The 14,064-nt window shown below is 36.9% G+C and overlaps 1 protein-coding gene across 5 annotated transcripts in view; it reads left to right on the forward strand.

The window, feature by feature from the left end:
* Positions 1-14,064, forward strand: part of LOC117985779 (tachykinin-like peptides receptor 86C) — a 60,666-nt gene that overhangs the window by 23,784 nt on the left and 22,818 nt on the right. For all 5 annotated transcript variants that reach the window (XM_069501640.1, XM_069501642.1, XM_069501639.1 and 2 more), the window contains exon 5: positions 7,117-7,251. In XM_069501640.1, coding sequence (XP_069357741.1) covers positions 7,117-7,251 — 135 coding nt within the window. The remainder of the gene's footprint in view (positions 1-7,116; positions 7,252-14,064) is intronic.

Consider the following 14,064-nt stretch of genomic DNA (forward strand, 5'->3'; position numbering starts at 1 on the left):
AGACAACAAAGTGATCCTATAAGGGTTCCGTTTTTCCTTTTGAGGTACAGAACCCTAAAAACTTTTAAAAGAAAACTAAGCATTGTTAAATATGACATTAGAGCAAAGGGTTTTGATGTTTGCGACCTTTTCAGTCCGAGCCCTTACCTTTGAATTGATGAGGCTACAACCAGGTAGGCGTATTATCATCATTATCTTAGGACATCGTCAGTCCATTACTGAGAACGAGTTTTCTCACAGAATGAGAAAGTCCACCGACCACCATACTGATCAGTAATTGTGGATTATCAGACTTTTGATGTTGTTTTGTTTAGACGACTAAGTATACTGCTGCACTGCAACTGTTGAGTTTTCCCATACATACTATAAATAAAATAAAGAGTCAGAAAATTTTAAATTAGGGTATGAAAATTATACAATAGTTTATTCGAACTGATGATTTTTTAAATCAATAAAACTTACAGCTTTCTTTTTTCAAGTTTATGTACTTATCATTTTGTTGCTTATCTACCTCCCAACCTACGTGTATGTATACACATGCCTTGGGCTAAGCATTGCCAAGTCTAGTGAAACAAGTTTTGGTTTTGTTCGTTATTCCAGCTGGTAGTTTTATTAATATTTAACAACATGAGGCAAAAGTAGTTCTTAGATCGTAAGGTAAATTTTAAATAAAATGCCTACGTTTAGATTGTAGTACCTGAAGTACGGAAATACTAAATTTTCTTATGAAAATTTCTTAACAAAAGCTAACATTGCTCTACGAAGATATTTCAATATTTGATTATTACGATCCACTAGCGTATTTCAATCTTTTGTTACTCGATGCCATCCAAACTTTCTAAAGATATTACAAAGAACAAAAAGAACTATGCCTTTGTTCACTTACACGTTTAATTTCCGAACATAGGTTGGTACCTATTATAACTAGCCTCGGAGTATACCTATTAAGTAAGTCTAGGTCAGAATAATAAACAAGATAACGTTAGACGAGTAACTAATTATGTAGAATTTCCCGTGGAGCCCTTTTTAATTAAAACAGTTGGTACACGTGTACACGCTTTTTTTGTAATTGAATAAAATTGAAATAAAAGGTGGATAGCCTAATTGTTTTGTAAATCCATGTAATATTTTATTTTCGTTCTGACTTTTATAAAGTGTAGCACATATAGTCCGCGACAGGTCGAGATGTCAATGGGGTTATGAGGCGGGGGGACGCCCGTACGTCACCCACGCACGCCCGCACTGGGCTAGATTAGCGGCTGTGCGGCGGCGGCTGTTCTTGGGGCGTGGGAACGCCCCACATCCGCACCCAGCCACATTAATATTTTATTTAGGTATATAGGTCGTGCCGAAATGGTCAAGGAACGGCCGCCACGATAGTTAGACAGATGCGGGTTCGTATCCTGCCAGCTGACACCTCAAAATAATTAACTTTATTTTCTTGCATGTATTTAACTAACAGCCTCACTAGTCTATTAGCTAGTTCACTCGGCTGTGGAACATGAAGTCTCGGCCGGGTAAAAAAGTATTTTTTAAATCTTTAATTTTTAAGGGACTTTTATGCTTTTAACGTAAGACAACACTAGGACTTAGATAAGGCAGGTACACAGAAATTGTGGTTAAAGAATTTTATTCTCAAAAGAAATCAGATATACAAATTTCACTTAATGAGAAATTACATACATATTTGCATATCAAAATAATATATATTATCAAAGTATAATAACAAAGAGCAGCGGCAATCAAGCGATAAAAAGCAATCGAAATTTCGGATGTTGGATTCATCATAACTTAACTTTAGTCGATACTCACCAGTAAATCTCTTTTTTTCTAGTTCCAACAACATCCAAAAAAATATGGAGCACTCTTCTAGCTGTCAACAAACATCGCTACCAAAAAAGTTGCTTGGGTTTTCTGTCAAAAAATTCCTCCACTGTTAGTTCCACGCCTGATTTCTCCCAAGTAGTCTCAAGTCATGTCGGATTGCCACCCAATTGGACTACAAAGAGAGGATATATAGCACCTACACCTGTGCTTGCGCACATATTTGTGCATATATTATCTTTTAGTTGCCTTCTTAAGTTGAGATTGGTCATTGGCCGTCATGGCTATAGTGATGCCATGGTCAGGAGATAAATCTTGCTAATGTATTTCGTTTTGGTAATATTAAAATCAGTAGATAAGAACAGTAGGCTTCGTAAGAGTTTAGTAGTTTTACAGCTTCGATGGTTGTTTTCCACAACGTTCGAGGGAGAAATAAAGTGTGTAGTTGTATAGGGTTTTCTACATAGATAATGGCGATAGCATAAGTTTTCAAGCGTTGATGTTGTAAATACTTCTAAAATTCCGACACAATAGTAGGTACCACCTGCATGGATTCACGAAGTTTTTTATTATAAAACTGGGTAGCTGTTTTCTACTGTTAAAACAGAAAAATAGGTAGTGTATACCTACCTACTGCACAACTCTATTTAGGTTTCCACAATATATCAACAATCCACTTGCTTGTTGATATATTGTGGACTATTGTGGACCACTTGCTAATTTTTACGTGGACAATTAAATTTTCTTCATCATCATCATTGTCAACCGATAGACTTGGGACATTCACACATCACGGTCTTACGTCGTCGCCTGAATTCACCGTCTCACTGCGACTCGTTAAATGTCGTCTGTCCAGTTAGTGGAGGGACTTCCAACGCTGCGATTTCCGGTGAGAGGTGGACAAGTATAGATCACCGAGCATTCGAGCGTACTCAGAATTAAATTGTATAGATAAACAAGTTCTCTGAGGTACACCCTTTCTTGAACGGTTGGCTTGACGTAATTCTCCAATAGGCACTGAATTGTTAAGCTATTTGGAAACGTTTCTATTGTTCCGCACTGTCATCGTGAATTGTTTTTGTTTCAGTCTTCAGGCTGCCTATACCTACTCTATAATGTTCAGTCTTCTCCAAAATAATACCATTTCTCTGCATAAGACATCGTCGTTCAAGTTCAGGACACATTAAAATATACCGTATGCGACAGGTCGAGATGGCAATCGGGGTGGGGACGCCCTGCACACCCGCACAGGTTGACATGCGGGTGTGTGGGGCGTCTCCCCGCCTAATACCCCGATGGCCATGTCGCGTACATGCGTTTGTCTTTTTTTCTTCTATTAAGTACTTTCACTGGAAGCGGTGATAGCCTAGTGGTTAGTACGTCCGCCTTCTTTTCGAGAGGTTGGGGATTAAATCCCGGGCACGCACAACTAACTTTTCGGAGTTATGTGCATTTTTAAAACAATTAAATATCACTCGCTTTAACGCTGAAGGAAAACATCGTGAGGAAACCTGCCTGCCGGAGAGTTCTTCATGTTTTCAAAGGTGTGTGAAGTCTGCCAATCCATACTTGGCCAGCAGCGTGGTGGACTAAGGCCAAACCATTCTCATTCTGAGAGGAGATCCGTGCTCAACAGTGAGCCAGCGATGGGTTGACAAAAATTATGACTTTACTTATTTTATCTATCTCATCATCTAATCTAATTCTTATCTCATCATTTTTGGAAAAAAAGCATTTTTAATTTAAAAAATCGCTAAAGATGTTGTGATAAAACTGCACGTTTCTAATTACTTAAATTTCCAGAAAATTAATTACTTGAATTTCAAGATAATTATAAATTCTTGCTTCAGGATTGTTCGCTGTCATGTCAGTAAGTACATACCTACTCGTAAGCCAGAAGTCTTTGTTTTCCACAAAAAATTTCATATGAAATTAGTTTGTGTCTAACCATCTGTGCAATATCTTTTTACTTTTTCTCAGCCTAAACAACCATCCAATCATTAAACCCTAAAGTTTTTTTCACAAAAAAAGGTTTTTGTTCATGTAAGCCCTCTATAGATACAAAGTAAAGGCGAAATTTCTCATCGAACTTTCTGATTCTGTAACATATGTCTATGGATTCTAAAGATTTTTCTTGACTCCTACTAATATTTCAATATAATATTGTTAGGTCGTGTCTACACCAATGTTAAATGAGCGCGTTTAACAGCATTAAGCTGTAGTATGGTTCTAGCCAATCCGCACTTGGCCAGCGTGTTGGACTGTGGCCAAACCATTCTCATACTGAGAGGAGATCTTCACCTGAACCACATGATCATCATCATGATCAACCTATTCCTAGCATGGAAATTATTTGACCCTGAAAACATACAACGTTAGTTTTAGAATACGCAAAGCAAAACCTGATCAAGTGGTTTGTTCAGAATGAACAGTAATTGCAATTATATTTACTACGGGTTATATTTTGACTAAAAATACTTTAAAATCCTGCAAGTTTGAACACCTAGTTGAATGACCGCATGCACCAGCTGATTCGGGCCGCGCAAGCGGGAGCGCGCACGATCGACGCCAGCCGTCCCGTTCGTTCACAGCCGCTAGCTTGGGTGACCATGTTTTTCGAGGACAACGACTCAACACAACAAGCTAATAACTTCGTAAATTTTCATTGAAGATTTTGAAATTTTGTATATATGTATATATTTTTTATGTAAAAATACGTTACACGTGTTTCGGTTTTTGCGTTAACTTAAACTAACGTTGTATAACTTTAAACCGAGTCTTCTTTCCGAATTCGTATTGCGTAAGTATATTCGCAGGTAGGTATGCGCCAGGGATGTCGACAAAAACTTCCTGGGACCACCCTGAAGCCACCCTGTATGGCGATAAACAAGATAGGCCGCAGAGCGTGAGCCGCATCCTCTAGTCTGGCATAATCAATGGAAGACTCATTTATTTTATTTTCTCACTAAAACAGCTTAGGGGTTTCATCAAATCACCGACTTTTTTCAGGGAAATGGCAAAATCAAATTGCCTTTTTAACATCTCACGGGTTTTGATCATATCCCTATGAGATTTGACTAAATCCTGGTTTTAACCATTTCCCACGTGTCAATATATGAATATGAATTCCTTATAAATGTCACATAATATATAAGGAATTCATATTCGTTCGTTGTCCGTGCGATCGCGCTGCTGTAATATTCGAAAGATCCTAGAGGGTGGTAAATTGCTTTGCAGTGATCACGTGTATCGGTAATAAAATGAAATATATCACCTCACCTATATACGTATGAGCTTAATGTCTCCGTGCGTTTTTCGCTAGTCTGAACTGGATCTAAGATAAACATTACAGAACCGCGAAAACAAGGTTAGGTGTAAAAGCTTTTGTTTAATAATTTATACAAAAGCTTTAAAAGTACTCGGTGCTTAATTACTATTTTCTGAAATATCATAAACAAAATAGCCTTCGTTAATGACTCGCCTCGTATTTTCAATGTAAGATCAAGTTAATTAATTCATCTATCAATGCATATTAGGCTCCATTATAGACAGACAGTTAGAATGTTTTTTGAATGGCTTTTCCAATGGCCTAAGAGCCAGCACGTGCCAGATCTTCGTTATTTCATAAAAGATGAAAGTTTATCTGCGCATTGCCCGCAACACTCGGAGGAACGTTTGTTTGGATGAAGACAAACATCCAAACAAACGTTACCCCAGTGTTGAGAACAACACGCACAGAAACTTTCAGGTTTTATAAAATAACAAAGGTCTGGCACGCGCTGGCTCTCTCTCTAGTAGAACAGGTACTTAGGTAACGACTTATGTCAAAGTTACAGTTAAAGAAAATTAAGGTTTCCAGTTTTCACTAATAGCTGGTGCTAATAATTGTTTGCCTATTTCATTTATTTTGTAAACACAAAGAGTGAACTTTAGTTCAAAGGTAATATTTGCTTTTATGGGGGATTGGAAACGTAACCAAGAAGCCACTAATTAAAGCCTCTACGCACGTTATGTTTTCACAAATCATAGCCTAATATTTCAATTAACTATTCTCTAATAAAGGCAACGTTACTTTTGTTAATTAACTAACAGCGTAAAACAATTATTATTTCTCCTAAAATAGCTTAACCGGTAGATACTTATACTACGCGACAGGTCGAAATGGCAATACGGTATTTGACAATTAGTCAAATCAGTAACTTTTTATCAAACGCGCGCTTAGTAGGTATGCGAAATTCTATGAAATACTGAAATGTGACGTCACAATCATTTGACGTGCTTTTTTTAGTTTAATCGATAATTTAAAATGGTTATTACACTTAAAACTGACAGTGGACGTGGATTTTACGTATTTTGGAAGACCCTCTATTTAATAATCTGTGAGAAATAATTAATTTTTGATGTAGTAGGACCCCGACGCGATGACTAGGCCCATTTAGACAGGGGCGATTCTCGTATCTGAGCGTAGGTAGGAATTCAAAGGCACGAACGTAAATAATTTTTCTTCCACTTGCTCGTAATTGACTACTTTACTGAAGAAAGGTTTTCACTACAGAGGCCTGCTATGAGGGTCTTTACTGGCGGCACGCCAACAATTTCCAAGAGGACTGTAATGTTGGAAGAAAAGTACTATACAATTCTCGGCCGAAATTAGCGATGACCAACCTCGTTTAGTTTAAAAGGACTCGGCTAGCGCCTCGTCCTTTCAAAATCGCTAAAGAAGTCCTCGGATTCACCTCGGTCTTCCAATATAGTACTCGGCTAGTAATCGCTATATTTCAGGTCTGGAATGTAATGTACTATTCCGGCCGTGCGAAACGCACAACTTTTCATTTCACTACAGAAAGGAAAATGCTAGATGAGTTGAGATAATGATGAGAGTGTTACCCAATTTGAATAAAGATTTTGACTTTGACTTTGATGATAATGAATCAATCACAATAGTCAGGACTCAGGAACCTTTTCATTTATTCATTTGCTTTCATGTACATCGGATGGTGGATGCTTAAAGCTGCCTCCTTGATTAAACCTAGAATTATGTTTAAAAAAAATCGATATCTCAGGGCCTCTAGATTTTCTTCTCCATGAACAATTGACGTATATTATACATGTGAGTAGGTTTGCCATTTAAATAAATAAATAAATAAATAAAGCCTTTATTACTGAATTTACATTTAAAAGTTACATAATTTAAATCTCGCACTTTAGTTCTTTCCGATCAGCAGGTTTGCCATTTACGACAGTATAAATTCTGTACTTTTCATTAATTATTGTTCAAATTATTTTGTTTAGGTATGTGGCGATCGTCAAGCCTCTGCAACACCGGCTGAGTCGCAGAGTCGCCCGTGCTGCCTTGTTTACCGTGTGGTTCGCGAGCGCTCTGCTTGCGTTGCCGAGCCTGCTCTATTCCGATACTTACACTAAGAAGTAAGTATGGCTTTCTTGTAGTCCAATCAATGCCATGCTACGTAACATGTGTTACCAATACGGCCTTTTTTTTTTCTCGTGAGTAAAATCCATCATGGATATCACCGGCCACGAGGGTGCACAGTGGTTATGTCGAACTCCTACCTACTAAAAACCTCACGAAGTTCCACCCCACCGCTAACGACGGAGCACAAGGGACCAACAACGCCTCGTTGCTCCGCCAGCGGATGTCCGCCGCAGCAGACCCACCACTGGGTCACTACGTGCTCCCAAACACCGATAGAGGCATGCCGGAACCACAGCACGCCAACCAACCCGAGGACCACACTCTGAGCGACGGACCGCCCCGTGTCCATCATCCACGGATCCTCACGAAGGCTAGGGCTCGCGGTGAGGGCCATTTCCTCTCCACGTTCCCTATCCTCGACATCTCCCTCGCACGTCACTAAACTAGACAGGCGAGAGACTGGTGGGGCAGCCAGTGTTTGGATGGGTGATGAAACACTCATCACCAACCACGCACTACAGCTACACGCGCCGCTCCTGGGGCTATGCCCCATGGGTGCGTCTACTGCGCCCTCTGCTCACTCAGAGGGACGTGCGGACAACACCCCCTCCCTGCCAGGTCAATTAGCCATGGCTAACAATATCCCATGAAGATAAATTGTTAACCATGTTACCAGGGTACACCGGCCCAAGCGCTGCTCTTCCTCTGGAAGGGACTCGTAACCCTCGGGCACACGGGGAGGTTACCTGGCTGGTACCCCTACCAATACGGCCCTGGCGTAACTTTTCAAGCAAACGAAACTGTGCATAAATCTATCATTTAGTGTGGACGGAAAAGTTTTCGGTCCTTTTCCCGTCTATAGTAAATGACAGATTTGAGCACAGTTAACGTTGAAAGTTACACTAGGGCCTCTGATAACAAACTACCAACACCTGAGTGATTATTGATCAAAATCATGATTTCATTTGAGCCAAATCATTTTTTTTTTGTTTTTTTATTCATGTAAACTTTTTAAAAGTGCTTATGAATAGTCAGGTAGTTTTAATTTACCACTGGTTCGGAATGCCGTTCCATTGAACCAACATGCATAGTAAAATAAAAAATCAAACTGATTTTGATGGTTTTGAAACCATCAAAACCAATTTTGTTAAGGACCTACATAGTTAAACAGTCAGTAATAATATCTGCAATATGAAATTATAATTATGTTTTCAGGAAACCCTCCCTCCTGTTAAGTAGAACACTCTGTTTGCTATCTAATAAGTCTTTGTGAGGATCCGGGGTGCTTAATTAAAAAGTATTTTTTTTACTTCGAGGTCAAGAGTTTCATTAAAATAATAAAAACGATGGAGAATACTTTGTTAGTTGTTCTAAGAAACTTTGAAATATTGTAAAACCAAGTATTCTAATGAGCAGAATTCTAATAAGCGACAAAATAATAAACTTACTTAAAATGGTTTACTCAATATTATAAAGTCTGTAAATAAGTAAAGGTAAATAAAGTCTGAAAATTTACGTGGCGGTCACGTTAAAAATCTTGAGCCAAGTTTCCAACACCTACCTTAAATATCCTCCCCAGTCCAACGTCCTATCCTCTATTCCTTCCTAATTTTTATTTTCATTTTAAATACATTATTTTATGGTTTTGCATATACAACTTTTACTTTATTTATTTAGCACATGCCTTCCGCCTACTTTATTGAATCTTCTAACCTAAGCTTCCCTGGAAGCGATCGCTGTTTCAGCGATAATGCCGCCTATTGTGCAACTCACTTTCTTATGGAGAATATTTTAGTTTACTTAATTAAAGTTGTTAAAGAGAATTTGGTTATGCTATTAAAATCATCATCAAATTAAGTATTATCTTTATTTTGTGGTTGGAGCAATTCTTAAACAAACTGAAGCAAATTTCAACCTAATCCCGCTATACTGATTGTTTTAAAGCAACTTAAAACATTGTTATCGTTACTTGGACTATGAACAAGTAGCTTCCAATCGATTTATTGCAAATGCCTTCAAAGTTTACTTGTATACGAGCTACTTCAATGATTGAAACTTGTGTCTGCTCAATATAATATTAGGTATGGGCTGGACTGGAAGAGATATTCTATTTACCTACAGCCAATATACCTCAATCATACCTCAATAGATGTTCTTGATGACGAAAGTCAACAAAGATTTGGAATTGCCAGTATAATTTATAGCTTTGGTTGTGCGTTTTTGCACTAAGTATTTACTAGACCTAGAAGTCATTAATTGAAGTAGGCTATTTCAAATAATGTAGGGCTGGCTCATTTTTTGCGCAGCGGATCAGCCTGGCTGTCCAGCGCGGAAATGCAGCCAGTATTCTTGGCACCATTCCACGCGGTCATGATTTATATAGTAATTAGATAAGGCTAGCTTTAAGTTTTATTGTATTAAAAAAATAAAAAAATAAAATAAAAAAAATAATGTAAAATATTTTGTGACAAGATTTTTTTTTAAATTCTATACAGTTATGTTATGAAATGCGTAGATATTTTGTTGTTGTCTGGATATTAGAAATACGAATAGTATGTGGGACGTCTAGAATAGAATTAAGGGTTGCGTGATAATAAAAGTGAGTGCGAGAATAATGCTAGCTTAGCACGTACTAGCGAAAATTATTTGTATAATGTTATATCATTTTCTATTACTTAGAGGCGAATGAATAAATTTATAGTCCAGGAGATTGCGTTAAGAACCAGCAAGAATATTAACAAAAATGGACCATTAACCTGTTAGACTGTGTATGTGTGTCTTTTTTTAACTTGTAGACTAGCGCTAGCAATCAGACTTGTTGGCAAGTGATGATGCAGCCTACGCAGCGTGCTTGTCTAGAAAATGCCTATTCACTCTTGTTTTAAAAGTACCTCTACTAAAAGTGGAGTGGAAAACTGATGCACGGAAGGGCGTTTCATATCCTAGCAGTAGCATCCTCGAATTAGAAACAAGGTTGTTTTGTATGTAAACTTGGCCCGACTCTCTGCGCAGATTCGAGGTCAGAAAATTTAATTGAGTCGAAGCTAAAGGGAAGAGGAGGGAATTTTTGACAGAGAAATAGATAGAATATTACTTATGTCTAGATTAGCCCTTTATCGGGTATGGGTCTTGTACTGAAACTGTCTTCATATGACTAAGAAAGCATGTATAAATGTGCATTTATGAAATGCAATCTAAAGTACTTTTGTAATTTAGGTATGGCCAAGTGAATTTTAGCATGCACAATTATTCTATCCTACCTGATCGATTCCATCGCAGCGATTCTGGCAGCATTTCCCCTTTGGATGGTGCCAGTTTTTGGATCCCTTTTGCTTTTTAAAATATTTTCAAAAACCACTCAAGCTCTCGGGTACCTCCCATGGTCTCCATCTAAAAAGGCCACAAAAATACATTTTCTGTCGAGGTTTTTATATTGCCGTGGCCGCCGCACCCCTCATAGAGGTCGCCTGAATATGAAATGCAACTATTATCTGCACAGGTTGCATCCTAAACAAGTAACCTTTCCATCCTCTAAGGAACGAAACGTCTATTAGGTATTTGAAATTATAGTGGAAAGTTATTCTAACCTGTGATTACTGGTTAATCTTTAACGGATTGCAAGATGATCAACGTTAACCTTGGATGGAAAGTTATAATACAACCTGTTAAGTCTTAACGAGTTTTGGTATGCATGAGAATCTCTTACCGTCGTAGATGGAAAGTTTTAATAACTTACGATTACGTAAATAGGTACATTTGGTAAAGTTTGGTAATGGCAAGGACACATGACAATCACCATTTTCAAAGTTGGTAGCTTGAAGTCTTAGTTAATTCTCGGAACTGGATAAGAAACGCGAATAAGAAGCTAGAAATTGATTATAAGTATAAATCAGGGTTTCCTCCTTCTAGGTCAAAGAAAAGAAAAATGGCTAAACAGTTTCTTTCACTTTGACAAATTGTCTACGCGTAATTTATTTAATCATTCCAAAAAAAAGGAATGGAATTGCGCAATTTGAGATTCTTTTGTTTTAGTCTAAAGTTAACAAAGTTACAGATAAAATTCTTAGATATTGAGAACACGTCCCGATTTAATTAATTTAAAAAACCTGCGTGACCCAACCGTTTTTGTTCAGAATTCTTTGCATTTGAAGATCCCTTTCAAAGAATTTTTCTTGTTTTAAAGGTGGGTGCAGTCTTCCTTTAATAATAATAATAATTTATTTATAGTCTTTCTAACGTTAGTAGGTAGGTACCTATTACAGTAAAAAAGAAGTAGAAACTAAGGCACGTTGCATAGTATCTATTGAAAACTCAAAACTACAGTGTCACATTTGTGGAGCGCTATCTTTTTAACCGACTTCAAAAAAAGGAGGAGGTTCTCAATTCGTCGGAATCTTTTTTTTTTTTTTTTTTATGTATGTTCCTCGATTACTCGAAGACGCCTGGACCGATTTTGAAAATTCTTTTTTTGTTTGAAAGGGTATACTTCAAAGTTGGTTCCATTTAAATTTGGTGAAGATCTGATAAATATCTTCGAAGATAGATACTGGAACTCCTCAACGGATAAGAGTAAATTGCTCGCGATCAGTGTAATAGCTTAGTAAACAGTAGATCTTTAACCAGTCATAGCATAATTCCATGGGGCCACTAAAAATTGTGAAATAAATTTTTTTTACAAAAAAAATAAAAACCGACTTCGATACACAAACACTAAAAATTGAAAAATAATTTAATTTATTACCGAATATATTATGTATACAAGAGTTATAGAATATAGTTCCATAATAATATTTTTTGGGGTCGGTGCCAATGAGGTGCCATTGTGGAGTCTCATAAAAACATGAAGTCTAGACGATTCGCGCAGCTAAAGCTAATTGGCACCGGCACTAAAAAATATTATTATGGAACTATATTAACTCTTGTATACATAATATATTCGGTAATAAATTAAATTATTTTTCAATTTTTAGTGTTTGTGTATCGAAGTCGGTTTTTATTTTTTTTTGTATTTACTCTCATTTTGTACGCTATTATGTAACTTCTGTCTTACTCATCATTGAGCTTGAATTTTTAACACCAATTATGAACATAAGTAACATATCTATGGTATAATGTATGTCATTGCGTCCCAGCTTCTTATCAAACGATGAATCGATGAATGAATATGTGATATAAAGTTTCATCACTATCACCATCAACCTATCTGAGGCTGACTACTAAGGACGGGGCTCCACTTAAGATGAGAAGGGGTTGGCTATACTTAGTCTATCACTCTGGCCAAGTGCGGATTGGTAGACCTCACGCATCTTTGAGAATAATATTATAGAGAACTCTCAGGCATGCAGGTTTCCTCACAATGTTTTCCTTAATCTCTAAAGCAAGTGATACTCAATTACTTAAATGCATATACGTGACATGCGTGAAAAAAAGATATATATATATATATTTTTTTTTTTTTTTTTTTTTTTTTTTTTTTTTTTTTTTTTTTTTTTTTTTTATATTTGACTAACCAACAACATTTACACATACACAAGTATTTACATACAAAAGGATTTATAACTAAAGGACACATAGCATAAACGTTAACAACTGGCTAGTACAAAAGATTTAGGTACAATGATGTTATGACTTTAAAAGGCAGTAAAGTAAAGCAAAATTTAATAAGGAATTAGCACGTTAAATCGGTTACGTCTCATTACAAACTGATTAATTAGCTCCCTTTCTTAGGGAGATAATGACGTTACGACGAAAGCAGGTTGTCGTAGAATTAAAAATATTTAGCTGTCGATCTTTCTGATGAAGCGTATTAAATTGATGACAGATGCGATTGAGGAAAGAGTGCGTCGCAAAAACAGTGCGGCAGGGCTTAGTTGGAAATACGTTGTAAGTGCGAGTTGCTCGTTTTGGGATTTTACAATTTAGACCTATTTTTGACAAAAGTGTGGTATCCGTTTGATTGTTGATGATTTTATGCAGTAGGATTGTATCAAGTAGCATACGGCGCAAGCATAGAGAATCGAGTTTAAAATATTTTAACTTGTCTTCATAAGAGGAATTGACAAGCTTTCTATTGAATTTAAAGAGAAGTCTTCGTAAGAAACGTCTTTGCACTGATTCAACGGCGTCGGCATACGTTTTCTGGTAAGGGGACCAAACTGGGGCACCATATTCTAGGATACTGCGAATAAGACTTTTATAAAGATGCATTAGACTTAAAGGGTTTTTAAAATCTTTTGTTATTCTGAAAATGAAACCCATCATTTTATTAGCTTTTGTGATTGTGTTATTTATGTGTAACTTAAATGTTAGAGATGTATCAAAAGTTATACCAAGATCTCTAGCACTAGTCTTAGCAGGCAGTTTATTATTTTCAAGAAAATAATCAAATTTAACTTTATTGGTTTTTTTAGTAAAATTAAGTACAAAGCATTTGTTTACATTTAAAAACATAGCATTCTGTTCGCACCACAATTTAACAGAATCCAAATCGCTCTGTAGCGATATGCAATCTTGAACATTATTTATGGCAGCATATATCTTTAAATCATCTGCATAAAGGAGGCAATTATTTTTTATGATCGATGTGATGTCGTTAATAAAAATAATGAATAGCAAAGGACCCAGATGCGATCCCTGAGGTACTCCTGATGGAACCGTTATTGGTTTGGAGTAAAACCCGTTGACTGCAACTATTTGTGACCTATTTGTAACATATGATATAACCCATCGTAGCAAATCCCCATGAACCCCATATTTTACCAGTTTCTGAAAAAGTAATCGATGATTCACTTTGTCGAACGCCTTTT

The sequence above is a fragment of the Maniola hyperantus genome, chromosome 10, assembly GCF_902806685.2.
Source record: "Maniola hyperantus chromosome 10, iAphHyp1.2, whole genome shotgun sequence".
NCBI classification, from domain to species: Eukaryota; Metazoa; Arthropoda; class Insecta; order Lepidoptera; family Nymphalidae; genus Maniola; species Maniola hyperantus.